The sequence below is a fragment of the Rhipicephalus sanguineus genome, unplaced genomic scaffold (genome assembly GCF_013339695.2).
Source record: "Rhipicephalus sanguineus isolate Rsan-2018 unplaced genomic scaffold, BIME_Rsan_1.4 Seq4401, whole genome shotgun sequence".
NCBI lineage: Eukaryota > Metazoa > Arthropoda > Arachnida > Ixodida > Ixodidae > Rhipicephalus > Rhipicephalus sanguineus.
Window position 1 is genome coordinate 13,434 of NW_023615261.1, and position 13,303 is coordinate 26,736.

At 42.6% G+C, this 13,303-nt stretch overlaps 1 protein-coding gene across 1 annotated transcript; it reads left to right on the forward strand.

Annotated features, from left to right (window-relative positions):
• The first annotated feature begins 375 nt into the window (after nt 1-375).
• On the forward strand, nt 376-12,956 carry LOC119377366 (lysine-specific histone demethylase 1B-like). The gene is made up of 3 exons (XM_049411575.1): nt 376-512; nt 2,144-2,224; nt 12,886-12,956. The coding sequence occupies exons 1-3, from the start codon at nt 386-388 to the stop codon at nt 12,954-12,956; spliced, it is 279 nt and encodes a 92-aa protein (XP_049267532.1). The 5' UTR covers nt 376-385.
• The last annotated feature ends 347 nt before the right edge of the window (nt 12,957-13,303 follow it).

Consider the following 13,303-nt stretch of genomic DNA (forward strand, 5'->3'; position numbering starts at 1 on the left):
ATGCGTCGATGAGCGTTGGCTATTACGGCACTGTCATAAGACGAGGCAGCATGTTTGGCACTGTGCCAAGAATTCCTTCGCTCGTAGATGCCAGTATATTTTGCACTAGTCACTCGAAATTTACGTTATCCGGGTAGTGATGACGTGAGGACACGGCACACAAGTTTTGGGGGGTGGGCACTTGTTGAATAAAGTTGCGTATTTTCTGGCAGTTCCGGTATTTCAGACTCGCGTTCCTGGCTTTTCGTGTTCCTCTTCAAGTCCAAATTATCGGTCGGCAACTGTATTCACACGTCTGGCGGAGCGGCAGAGGACTGCAGAAACCGTGCGGTTGCTTGTATCCTCATCTACTACTGCCGGCTTTGCGCAGAACGCTGCAGCCGCCATGCAGCCCGAGTGGATCTGCACGCTGACACAGCCACCGTTTCTCATCGGCTCCCCGGCGCAACAGTTCCTGGGCGACTACTTTGCCGACGGGATTGGGATCAGCCCTTCCTCCGAGGGCCCCAAGGGTGAGACACATATCATTCTTTGTTAAGGCTGCCGCAAGGTAGCTCATCTTCATGCCCTAAAGAGCATAGTTGCAGAACTTCCAATTGCCGTCACGTGCAGTAAGGTGGTCACGTGACCTGATCAGAATCACACCCCGGTATTGCGACAAAGCTGCCTTTCAAGCTCTGCTACGGTCGCAAATCTATTAACTCAAGAAAACGCTAAAAGAACTTGTTGTTGGGCTAGTTAGTAGATCATTTCCAAAAAACTTAATTAGAGCGCTGTATGTGGTTGATGCCTGGGTGTGTGGGTGTGTGTGTGTATGTGTTGTGTGGTTGCGCTCTAATTAAGTTTTTTGGCAAGAAAACGCTGGTTCCAACATGGAGATGAAAGATGTGCTCATACGCACGTGGCATTATGAGCTCAGTTTTCATGTACACCATTCTATGAATTTTTATATTAATTATTCAGGAAAACTTCATTTGATCACATTTTTAATGAACTGGCTGCTTAGATCCTGCTGAAAGAAATCTCGTTGGATTCTACAGATGTCAAATGGTGCAACGTGGTTAATTTTATGGTTCTAGCTTTCCTAGAACAAAAGTTTTGAATCTCCAAAGTCCTCATTTGAATCTGAGAAAAAGGACTTTTCTTATTTCACCCTTTTATAAAAGTTTATAACTTCCCAAAGTAGCATATTGCATCCTCTGGCACTTATTCAACATTCGGCTTTTAAGCAAGACCAAAATGATCAACATTAAGTGTACCAAAACTGAGAAAGGCTTTTCAGGAGATTGTAAGGTTACAAAAAAAAAAAGACAGGGAAAATAGCCACAACAAAGCTGCATTGATAGCTGATGTTATATAAAAAGCTGTTATGGCTAAAATAATGATCTAGGGTGCAAGAAAATTGGTGAGGTTATGCATCAATAATGGCTGAGTCCAAAAATAAGTTACAAAAAAATCAGGGTTCTTCCACAATAAAGTTCTTCCATCCATCCATTTAGGTGCCAAATGGCAGCTTCCCCCTTTTTAATGATACCTTTTTACCGAGATTCTCCTGTACTGAGATACTCAGGCCTGAGCATTGCCCGAATTCTATGTCTGAGCATTGTCTCTCATCACTTTCTTCATGCAGTGGGTAGAAAACGACCTCTTTAAGTCTGTTGGCCACTATGCTGCCTTTAAATTTGTTGACATAGTTGAGTGATGACCCCATTTGATTCTTGTCCGAGTGCCTTCATATATTTTATGTGAATGTTGTCTGGCCCACTTGCATTATCTTTAGGTAGTTGCTGAACGTCCCATTTTACTTAATATTCTAAAGCCGCTGGTTCTTCTCCACACTCTGCTCTTCCTCAGTTTCATTTTCCTTAAACAAATCTTCAGTGCATTCCCTCCAGCTTTTCTTTGTGTCTTCTCCAATCGTGACATGCTTTCCATTCGTGTTAATGACTACATTAAGTAGGAGGTCCCTTGTTCCTCCCTTCAAATTGCTCTCCTTGACTTCTTCACATTGGGCATTTAAATATTTTTTAAACAATTCGAAAAACGTTTGAATATTTGCACGACCCTCCTTCGTATTGACCAGTCAGTTGCCCCGTACACTGTTGTTTGTTAGAGTGCAGTGCGACTTGTTGTCTTCCCACAGCTCCCGAGAAAAGCACGCGGCAACAAAATGGCAACAGTGATACGACCACCACCAGCACCTCTGAATGCTATGTTGAGCCAGGTGAGGCCTCTACGCTGCACGAGTTCTTTTGACACAAAGCCAGAAAACTGGAAAAATTGGAGTAAAGTTGTTCCTTGTAATACCTATAACACTTCTATTATTCTTAATAATATTAGTTGTGTTCTCCTTTTTATTTTAATTATTCATAAATAAGCAATGCATCTACACCTATAGAAAATATATTTTTGTCAATTTGTGCTAGCTCTAAATAAAATTGGGCTAATGATTTTTTTTTCTGTATGAGTCACTGCATTTTTAAACTACAGTTAAAAAATTCGACCCTGCGAAGTCAGATTTGGTAAAATATTTGACCATCAAAGGCTTAGGGGGATACGCGGCAATGGGAATGGTCAAAATTTCATATTTATTTCTTTCTATTTTTTGTTTTACTTTCCATCTTTCTTATTTTGCTCATGAAATATATTGAAATACGTGGTACAAATCAAGGAAGCAGTGCTTGATTAGTATGTTGTAAGCTTGTGCGAATAGTAAATTTTAGGTCCGAAGCGAATACAGTAGAACCCCGCTGTTACGTTCCTCACTGCTGCGTTTTCCCGGCTGTTACGTCGTTTTCCGCCGGTCCCGGCATAGCTCCCATAGGATACAATGTATTGGGAACCCCGCTGTTACGTCGTAACTGTTGGGCCATTCCCGTATGATACGTCGCGAAGTGCGCTCGGAGCCGACCGAGTGACTACCGAAGAGAGCGGCCATGGTGCATTTTCACGCAGCTTGGCCTGGTTTGACCGTAATATTAGCCGCATGAGAGGCGCAAGCAACAAGATCTTTCAATTGATGCAAACAAAAGCATGGCCTTCGAGATTTGTATTGCAGAAACATGGCGTCTATGACGTAATTGCTTGCGAAAGCAAGGCCTCCGAGATTGGCATTTACTTCTGCCATCGCGTTGGCGTAGACTCATCATCATCGTTATTTGTCGGAGGACGGGAGGAGTTCGAGCTGGTTGGAGCTCGCATGGTCGTGCGTGCGGTTCACGGTCGGACTCGCCGCGCCGGTCGTGATTGCGTGTGCTTAGTTCTTTCATGCCTACAGCTGTTGGTGTTAAAAAAATCACATACGTTGATTACATTTCTGTGGATGAGGCCGTCCCCAGCTCCGCGTTTCTATCCATCGACTAGATCGCGGCTGAGCGCGCCAATTTTCCTGCTGCTCGTAAGCACTGAAATAAAGTTCTGTACCACTAAATATTTTGTCGTTTTTCCTGTTTTTCGGCTCTTACGTTTCCCGTCTCTTACGTTTATTTCCTACGGTCCCTTCAAAAACGTATCAGCGGGGTTCTACTGTAGTGATTTGGTCGAATAATTTCAAATCAAATATGAATAGTATATATCACATATTATAAAGAAAAATTAGCATATTTGTCATCAACCAACTAACCTGCACAAGATTTTTTTAAAATTGAAACAAGGCATGTGCAAATGTCATTCTTTTTGGTTCAAAGGAAGTGGAAGCAACTTAGAATAGCAGCAGGGTTTGACTTTCAGTAGAATGCAAGCGATAACCTGTAAAATATGTTACATTTTAAAATTTACTATACTTAGAGCATATAAGCCAGTATAACAAGCTTTTAAACGTAAAAGATTATGAAGTGATGCGAGGGTAATATGTTCATTTAAACTTAAAGTAGGGCTTTGTGGCAATGCGAATTTTGCCTGGAAAGGTGCATTCGCGGTACAGCACCCCTCCGCTGCAGTGAAACCACCTTTACAGGGGGGGTTACATGCCGACTCATATACACTTATTCGTTCATTTCGAATACTTCGAAATTTCCAATAATTTAAATTCAAATCGAAGCGAATTCGAATATTGCAATATGCGTTCGAATATTCGAAGTGCTCGAATATTCGCACAAGCCTAGTATGTTGTCATCAAGAGTCACGAGAAAATTTGGCTTCAGAAGGTGCTGCTGTTATCCAAATTCCACGGCTTTCCCTCAGTACAGCATTGCCACCTTGGCGTCATCATAAAGATGAGAAATTTGAGCTCATGATAGCCACAGCACCGTATTTCTTAATGGAAAGTAACCAACAAAAGTGAGTGAAAAAGGGCAAAAGTGGCATTGCGATTGGTCACAGTAGCCACGTGTGTGGGTACATGGCGCGCTTCTCTTGGCTGTCGTAAATTTAAGCAGCCCCTTTCAAGCGCATTTGTGCAGCAGCGAGCTGCACGCTTTGTTCATTCGATATTGATTGCAGTAGTCGAGAGCGTGTGTGTGTTCTGTGATGAGCCTCAGAGGATTCAAATTTTGAACGGTCCACACATATGGAAAATGGCAAAAGGCATCGAATAAAGGGTGAAAGCTGTACACAGAAGCAAATGCCACTGACCTTGCTGACAAGGCAAGACTGGTGCATGTGGAGGAGAGTGACAGTATGTCTCCATGTGATGTTACGACACCATCATGGGCCATATTGACAGTGCATATGGCATTAACAGTGCGCCTACATTTATTGTTTTCAACGTGTCGGCGTGCAGTCGTAACCCGCATTGTCAACGTGACATCACCAACTGCGATGTTTGCGTGTCAAATACTCAACAGCAAATTTCGCTCCCCAATGAAGAGATTGTGTGGCAAGAGGAGATGCGAGCAAACGCTTTCAATTGTCTATCAGCTAATCCGGCAATAAAGCAGAAATTTCGGCTTTTGAACAATGACGAAAGTGACGACACCGTGGTTCCTGAGGCATCATTTTTTTTTTCGCAAACAACTTGATGCTGAACAAGCAGCTGTGTAAATTTAACTGCAATTAGTGCAGGAAGGTCCCATTTCGGTTTGGAACTGGACACTGTCTCGGGCTAGCAACAAAAATAAAATGGAACTGTTGTGTGACCAATTTGGTTCAATAAGTGAAGGGTGGTCCTCTCCAAGATGTGCCGGTCCTCAGTAGATAAACCCTTGTGAAATGAACATTTGTGCAATGAAAGCTAGTCTATTGGCAAAACTCAAGCTGCCCTGAACGATAAATTTCCCACATTGACATTTCACATAGAGGACTGTATCGTAAGCCCCATGCATAGTCATCCTGTCACTGCGTCAGCAGCCACAATAGAGGCTGAAGGTGCGGAGAAGCTGTATCAGATCTTTAGATGTGCCCCAGGGAACGTACTAGAGATATCATTCATGATGACAAAGGGCCACACAAGCCCCATCGGTGTTATTCTGGCCTTGTCTTGGACCACTGTGTCCTCTCCAACTACTGCTATGGCTGTGCTGTGGGGCCAAAGCCTTAAAGGAGTACTGACATGAATTTAAAAATTTTTCGGGTTGTTGCTCTAAATGAAAGCACGGGTGTCGAGAACCCTAAAAAGAGTGTCGTGGTGCCTGGGGATGCATTGCATATATTTTTAATGCCGCTTCTTTTAACCAGCAGTTTCGGTTTCGGTTTCGAGAGGGCTGCTTCATAGTGACGTGTCAAGTCTGCCCGTGACGTCACGGGCAGACTGAAACCCACGAAATATGCACCTGCTGTCCTTTTCTGTCAGTCGAACGTGGTTCATGACGAGTGAACTGTCGTCCAGCGCTTCCGACAGCGATTTCTGTGATTTAGGCTGCATGAAGAACCCAGACTTCGCAAACCAAGTGAGCTGACTTGAAACGTCATAGGGCTCTTCATGCGGTGAAGCTGCTTTGCAGATGCTGGGAGATGAAAACTTTAAAATCAAACTTAAATATTTATACGTGTTTCCGGGATGCGGTGTGGGGAGAGCGTTAACACTACATGCCAAGGAAACCAAAAACGTCCGTTTTGCTGCACTTCAAAATCGTGTCAGTACTCCTTTAAGGCAGCGGTTACTTGGAGTGATATGAAAAACACGAACCACGGTGCAAAAAAAATAATAATAAGAAAACAGGCATATGCCAAGCAGATGGAAACATTTGCAGCAAAAACCACGTCCCAACGGTCACTTAAGAAACACCATCTCTTCTATGCAAATGTCTTTTGTGATGGGCACATTCGTACGTATATGCCCTTAGTGAGGATAATGTGCATGGTTTCATACCCATACAAAAGCAAGAATGTGTAAACCATGTGGAAAAAAGAATGGGCACAGCTTTGTGCAACCTTGTAAAGAAAATAGAGCAAGGACCGTGAGTTGTGCATGATCGGAAGAGGCTGCCTGACACATGGCTTAATTAAGAAAGTTGCAAATTATTATGGGCGGGCCATCAAAAGCTACTCTAATGATGGGCCTGCCATGAAAAATGCCATCGTGGCTACTTTTCGCCGTATAACGTTGACTGATGATGAGCCACACCACAAGCACTGGAGCTCTTGATGCAAGTTCAGTTCTTGAGCAGCCTCGGGGGACCAGCACCTGCACGTATTTGGGAAGCGCTCCTGCCTATATGAAAGTGCCTTTCACCAAGCGAACGCCTGAAAAGATGCCAGTAGGGCAAATCTTGGAACGCCATGAGTCACTCATAAATGTGATTTGGTTGCTCCAGTCAGAAAGCCAGTTTGCCTCCCTCGTTAGTATCGAAAGCGCTGTGGCAGATGCATTTTCCTGTTTCAACGCTGGCTGCGGAAAAGCACTGCAAGAAATTATTCTACAACTGCAATACATTCTAGTAGGGATGGGCGAATATTCGGGCGTTTCGAATATTCGAACGAATATTAAGGTATTCGAATTCACTTCGATACGAATTTATATTATTCGAAATTTCGAAGTATTCAAAACGAACGAATATATGTATGTTAGACCACACATAACCCCTTGTAAAGGTGGTTTCACTGCAGTGTTGGGTTGCTGTGCCATGAAACTACCCATCCAGGGGCAATCTACACTGCCGCGAAGCCACACTTCAAGGTTAAGTGTACATATTTTTTTAAGTTTAAAAGCGTATTATATGGGCTTATATGCGCTAAGAATAGTAATTTTTAAATTGTAACGTATTGTGCCCCATATAACTCGCACTCAACTGCTATTCAAATCTTGATGCTATTTGAGGCTGCTTCCTCTTCATTTCAAACCAAAAAAATGACATTCACTCATACCTAGTTCCAATCCTTAAAAATCTTGTGCAAGGGTGACGACAAAAATGCTCATTTTTCATAATAATATATGTGGTACATGCTATTCGAACTTATTCGACCAAATCACTATTCGCTTCAGATTTGCTTCGAACCTCAAATTCACTATTCGCCCATCCCTACTTTCTAGGATTGTGTTCACTGCAGCAGGCTGCTGATAAAGAATGCACGCAAAAAGGCAACCACACTGCACAAAACTGCTCCAAAGAAGCTTAAAAGTGAATCAAGATCTAAAGAAAATGTGTCCTCAGAGGGAAAGGACTACACCCTAGGTGGGTTTTTAGATGCTTAAAGTAAATATTTAACTATTTCTAGAGGAAATAAAACTTCGAGCTCCATTTTCTCTGCTTTCATTTTTTGTGCACTTGCAGTCGGTCATCCGAGTGCCGTTTTGTAACTATAGGACATGAAATCTTACTGATTTTCACACTTAGATTCTGAAACATTGGTGAATGCTCTAAAGCTATTTATTAGAGCTGTGCAAATAGCAAAATTTTGGGTGCGAAGCGAATTCGAATATTGAAGTGCGAGTGCGAATCGAATCGAATATTTTTCTAATACTTCGAAGCGAAATTGCAGTTACAGAGGATTCCTAAGCATATTCTTATGAGATAGCAACATGAAAGTTTCTTTTCGCTAGGTTGATGAAGTGCTGGTGGGGTGATGTTTCATAGTTGTCTTATCAAGAATGAGGCAATGTAGAGGCCGAATTGCATTTATGTCCACGATTTGGTGCAACCAAAGTGTTGCCGACAACACTTTACATGTGGTAGGCAAAGATGCCATTTCCTCAGCTTCTCCTCCTCTTTCAACTTCTGTGGAAGCCCAACTGATGTGGCGGACAAGGATGTGCTCCCTTCAAGTCTTGAGTTCTAAATCTGCCTCGTAGACGTCGATATATAAGAACATCTGAAATTTTGGATGCTAAAAAGCTTCGGCTTCCGATTTTTCAGACTTCCTGCCCAAATTTCAGATCCAAAACAGCATTAATTGAGCCCCCACCTCTGCCACATCTTTCATCTCCGTATTGGAACCAGCGTTTTCTTGAGTTAATACATTTGCGACCGTAGCAGAGCTTGAAAGGCAGCATTGCCGCAATACCGGGGTGTGATGAGGTGAAGCATATTGAAAGTCTAGGGACCCCTTTCAATCGGACATTGACTGTCTCTTGGCAAAATTTGACCATAACGGAGCTTGAAAGGCAGCTTTGCCGCAATACGAGAGTGTAATGAGGTGAAGCATATGGAAAATCTGAAGGGGTCACTTTCAATCGGACGTTGACTGTACTTGTTTTTGGGAAGTTCGAATAGTAAAATTCCAGTGCGAATCGAATCGAATAGCAAACACTATTCGAAAAATATTTGAAATTTGGAATATTTGCACACCCCTACTATTTATATTTATCTGGGCATCATACAAATTTCTATAGTTGTATTTCTCCAAAAGTTGTTGGCAAGACGATGTGTATCAGTTGTGTCAGTAGTTTTTGTGGGAATGCTGATTTGGACATTTAGAAAATAAATAAGTAGCTTTATGACAGGCAGGGGCGCTTTTTGAATGTGTGTATGCAAAAATGTTGACGAACTTCTAATTCACTAATTTTGAGATGAGTAAAGTGTTGTAATTCAAAAATTATAACGGATAGCTCAAAACCGATTTAATTTATCAATGAGCATAAAGATTACATCTGCGTGCAAAATTTCCTCAATTTATCTCCATAAATAACTAAGATTTCATTGCCACATCCCCTCTTAACAGTTTCCTGACTGCGCCTATACCCATTGATAGCCCACTGTCGAGGGTTTTCGACTTCAAATTTTGCCACACTAGGAGCGCTTATGAACAGCTAACGTTATCCATTGTATAAAACAGGAACTATGTTTCTAGTTTCGCTTTTTCATTTACCTTTTCCGCCACAGAGGGAGTTTTGACGTGCCTTTTAAGTCGAGAGAATCTAACGCTCGTTGCTTCAAAGATGGCATCCACATCGCGCATCTGCCTCTCAGAAACGGCGAATTTCGGTGGATTCGAACGAGTATGATTCATAATTTTTTAATGACGGCAACAGTGAAGACTCAGAAGATGATTTTGACCCATCGGACTTCAGCACAGACAGCGAACGTGTGTTAAACAATCACGTAACATCAACAAGTATCCGCCCGTAACTTTAGTTTTTTATCTCCGAACCGAGTCACCACTGCCGCACTCCGTTCTAAAGATATCAGACGTGTTCTAAAGATCACAGCTCTTATCTGCCAAGTATGAACACCGTTTGGGTGGGACCACTTGCAGGCAGCTGCTCAAAGAGTTGAGTTTAGTGCAAGACGGTGATCCGCAGTGGACTTCGCCATTGCGCTTCGTAGTGCCGTGTGGCGTTTCGTCTGACCCGTCCATTTCTTTGTACTGTTCATTAGCTGAGAAATAATCGCCGAGGTGTGAAACACAACTAATGAATATGCATGGATACATACTCTTGAGCCAAAAATAGAACAGAAAATAAATGTTGTCTGCAAGACATACTATGCAAACCTGTGCTTCACCGCATCACGTAACTGCATTGCGCAGTGGCACTATAGCCATGGGGTTATGTTTTCTTTTGTACCTCAATAACGGCTACAACTAGAGCGCTTATACAGTAGACTCTCATTAAACGGAGCCTGAAGGGACCAGGAAAATGTGTTGCGTTTAACAGGAGTTCCGTTTACTGAGACGAACAGGGGTGCGGAATTCAGGTACGAAATCAATAATATCAGAGACAGTTCCATTTAAGCAGCAGTTCCGTTTAAGGGGGGACCCTGCTTCGGAGACATATTTCTTTGTTTTTGAGTACATTTTTATGAAACTTTCGCAGTTTATGTATTTTTATGTCCTGATTTCAAATATGCAATTATTTTTCTAGTACACTATGCTATTTCCAAAATATAAAATATTTCATGTATATTGTTGGGAGCAAGATTTATTTATAAATTATAAGAGTTATAAAGCAAATCGGCATATCACAATAATCTGGAATGAGCACTATATGCAATAAAAGAAAAATGGATGTTCTAGGCCCATTTGAACAAAAGTTATGGTACGTTGAACAAATGGCAAGTGAGCGATGTCGAGCTCGGTCAAACTGGGATCAAGCTGGGAATGTTCAACATACCATAACTTTTGTTCAAATGGGCCTAGAACATCCATTCTTGTTTTATTGCATACAGTATTCATTCCAGCTTATTGTGATAAACTGATTTGCTTGATAACTCTCACAGTTTAGAAATAAAGCCTGCTCCTAACACTACAAAAGGTATTTAATACAGTGAACTCCCGTTAAAACGAACTCGGTTACGACGAATTCTCACTTATACCGAACAACACGGGGCCATTTGTTTGGTTTCCCATAGACTCAATGCAAAAAAAAAATTCGCTTAAGACGAACCGCCCAACTGCAGTCTTCTGTTAAGACGAACTTTCGCGGTGATCAACAACGCTAGCGATTCTGCGAAATGAACACTGCAGTCTTGGTGGGGCATTCAGGCGACCGAGAAAAGGCAAAAAAGATGAAAAAAAAAGCGCTTTCTGGAGCAAAGACGTGAAGCAAATCACGACGCGGACGAAGAAGACCGGTCAGCGGATAAAGCCAGTATCCCCTCTCACCCCCAACCTGTGGGTGGGGGAGGTGTGGGCTTTATCAGCAAAGAAAGCAGCAAAAAGAGTGGGGGATTTACAACTTGGACCCCCAAGCCATTGCATCCTTTTGTATTCCCCCCCCCCCCTCCCCCCCCCAAGTTCTTCGGTTTCCCATCTGGAGTACAAGGAGAACAGAAGAACACAACAGCTTGGGGCCCCTCCCCCGTAGTCGCAAGGGGAGTTGGGGGGAAAAAAGAGAAAGCGACAACAGGAACAAAAATGGTCTGAGTACGAAACCGAAACCACGATCGCGGTCAGAGAGGTCAGGTGCATTGTCATCGCCATGGCACAATGGCGGCCGAGCACACGTATTTTGTGTCAGTTCGTGTTGGTTCGTGTAGGACCTGTGCGCGTTGTATCTGTTCCCAGTGAAGTGCAAATTGTGATGAGCCATTTTGATTATGGAAGCGCACGACAAAGGAAGGCTATTTTGCACAGTGAATATAGCTGCGTTGTGTCTTTTTCGTGGCGAGGCTTGTGACCGTGAGTAGCCCGATGGGATATCTTCAGCTGCCCGTCGATCAGGAAAAGTTACTACGGGCCGAAAACGGGAAAATATCCGGACCTCGAAGAAAACCTTGCAGACTTTCTTAAGCAACTCAGCGTATAATGACTTTGTCAAGGCAACAGCACGCGACCGAGGCGTATCCAGAAGTGATCTTAGAGCCAGCAAAACAGGCTCACAGAAGAAAAGGAACTGCCAGGGCAATGAATTTTACATTCTTTGAAGGAAAATTGTGCTTGTCTCTTAATCTTTTTTCTAATCGTCAACATAGGAGCGTGTTACAGTTTTATCATTAAAATGTGGTAGCAAATATCTTCATGGGCATTTTTATTTTTGAACTCCCGAAATCGGGTGCTCGCAAGATTCGTGTAAATACTCTGCTTGAAGGCATAGTTTTTATCTAGACGAGCGAAATAAATGCTTTTTCTTCTCTTTCTGCCCCCATTGTAAGTCTACTCCATTCAGTGTTCTCAAGTAACATATTTGGATGCACTTGGCATGTTAGCATCTCTTTTTGAGGGCACTTCTGATAAGCCGAACTCCTGATAAGACGAACAGATGACCGCGGTCCCTTCGAGTTCGTCTTAACGGGAGTCTACTGTAGTTTCAAAACTACATATTGCATTAGAGCAATAATTGCATGTTTGAAATCAGCACATAAAAATACATAAGCTGTGAAAGTTTCATAATGATATGCTCAAAAACAAAAAACATGTTTCAGAAGCAGGGTCTCCCTTTAAGAGATTTACGTTTACTGAGAGTCTGCTGTACTTGCAGGAATATCGGATATAGCATTTTTCGTCAAAATGTATATTTCCAAATTTTTTTGTGTTCACTTGGTGCAAAGCAGCATTGGTGTATATACAGAGTTTGTTCTCGTTTTCGTTAAACGTTTTTCTATTAAAGTTTTTTTTTCACGAAATCTTTTAGTAATTTAACAGTATACATTGCTGGGCTAGGTGGTTCATAATCTTTAAAATTGGATAGCGCGAAATCGACAAGGACTATGAAGGAACACAGATGTACAGGGCAGCGCCTGTCCTGTACATCTGTGTTCCTTCGTAGGCCTTGTCGATTTCGCGCTATCCAATTTTGAAGATATTTTAGTAATGTTTGCATTAAATTTAATACCATTAGAAAGCACGTTCTTTTTTCTACAAATTCGTGCCATATATTATAGTATCAATAATTTTTTGTGGCAGTAGAAAAATCGTTTACTAGAGTACCCAAAAATGGCCTATTTTCCCGCGAACAGGGAAGTGGTAAATAAATTGCTATCCGCCTATTCTTTCTTTGGGTGTTAAGTCCACAGCACTTGTCAGAATTTTTTAAGTTCACTGTATGGCAGGTACAGGATTGCCTGTCTCACATTAGAGATGCAACAGCACATGGCATTGACCCCTGAGTGTGATGTTGCATGCATTTTGCAGGGCAGCTGGCGCAGCTTCTGCAACCTTTCTACCGGCCTGGAGAGCAGGGCAAGGCTTCCACCCGGACATAATGGAGACCTACGAGATGGATGCCTTCCCGGAGTACGCGCGAGAACAGGCGAGCACCCACACGTAGCCTTGCTCTAAAGTAGAGGGATGGGATGTGAGATTTTCCTTGCTTGGAATCGGAGGAGAGCGAAACATTAGAAGAGGCTCTTCTCCACTGAACTCACTGGAGCATATCAGTGCATTCATCGAACTTGTGCACAATGAGCTGGCAGTGCTGTGCCACTGATGCACATCGAGATGAAACCTACAAAACATCTGCAAAGGCATCGATGAAGCACTGGTGTTTTTCCGTAGTCCATTGGCGAAGGCAGCTGAGACTTGTGCTGAGATTGTATGGTAGAGTGCCTGT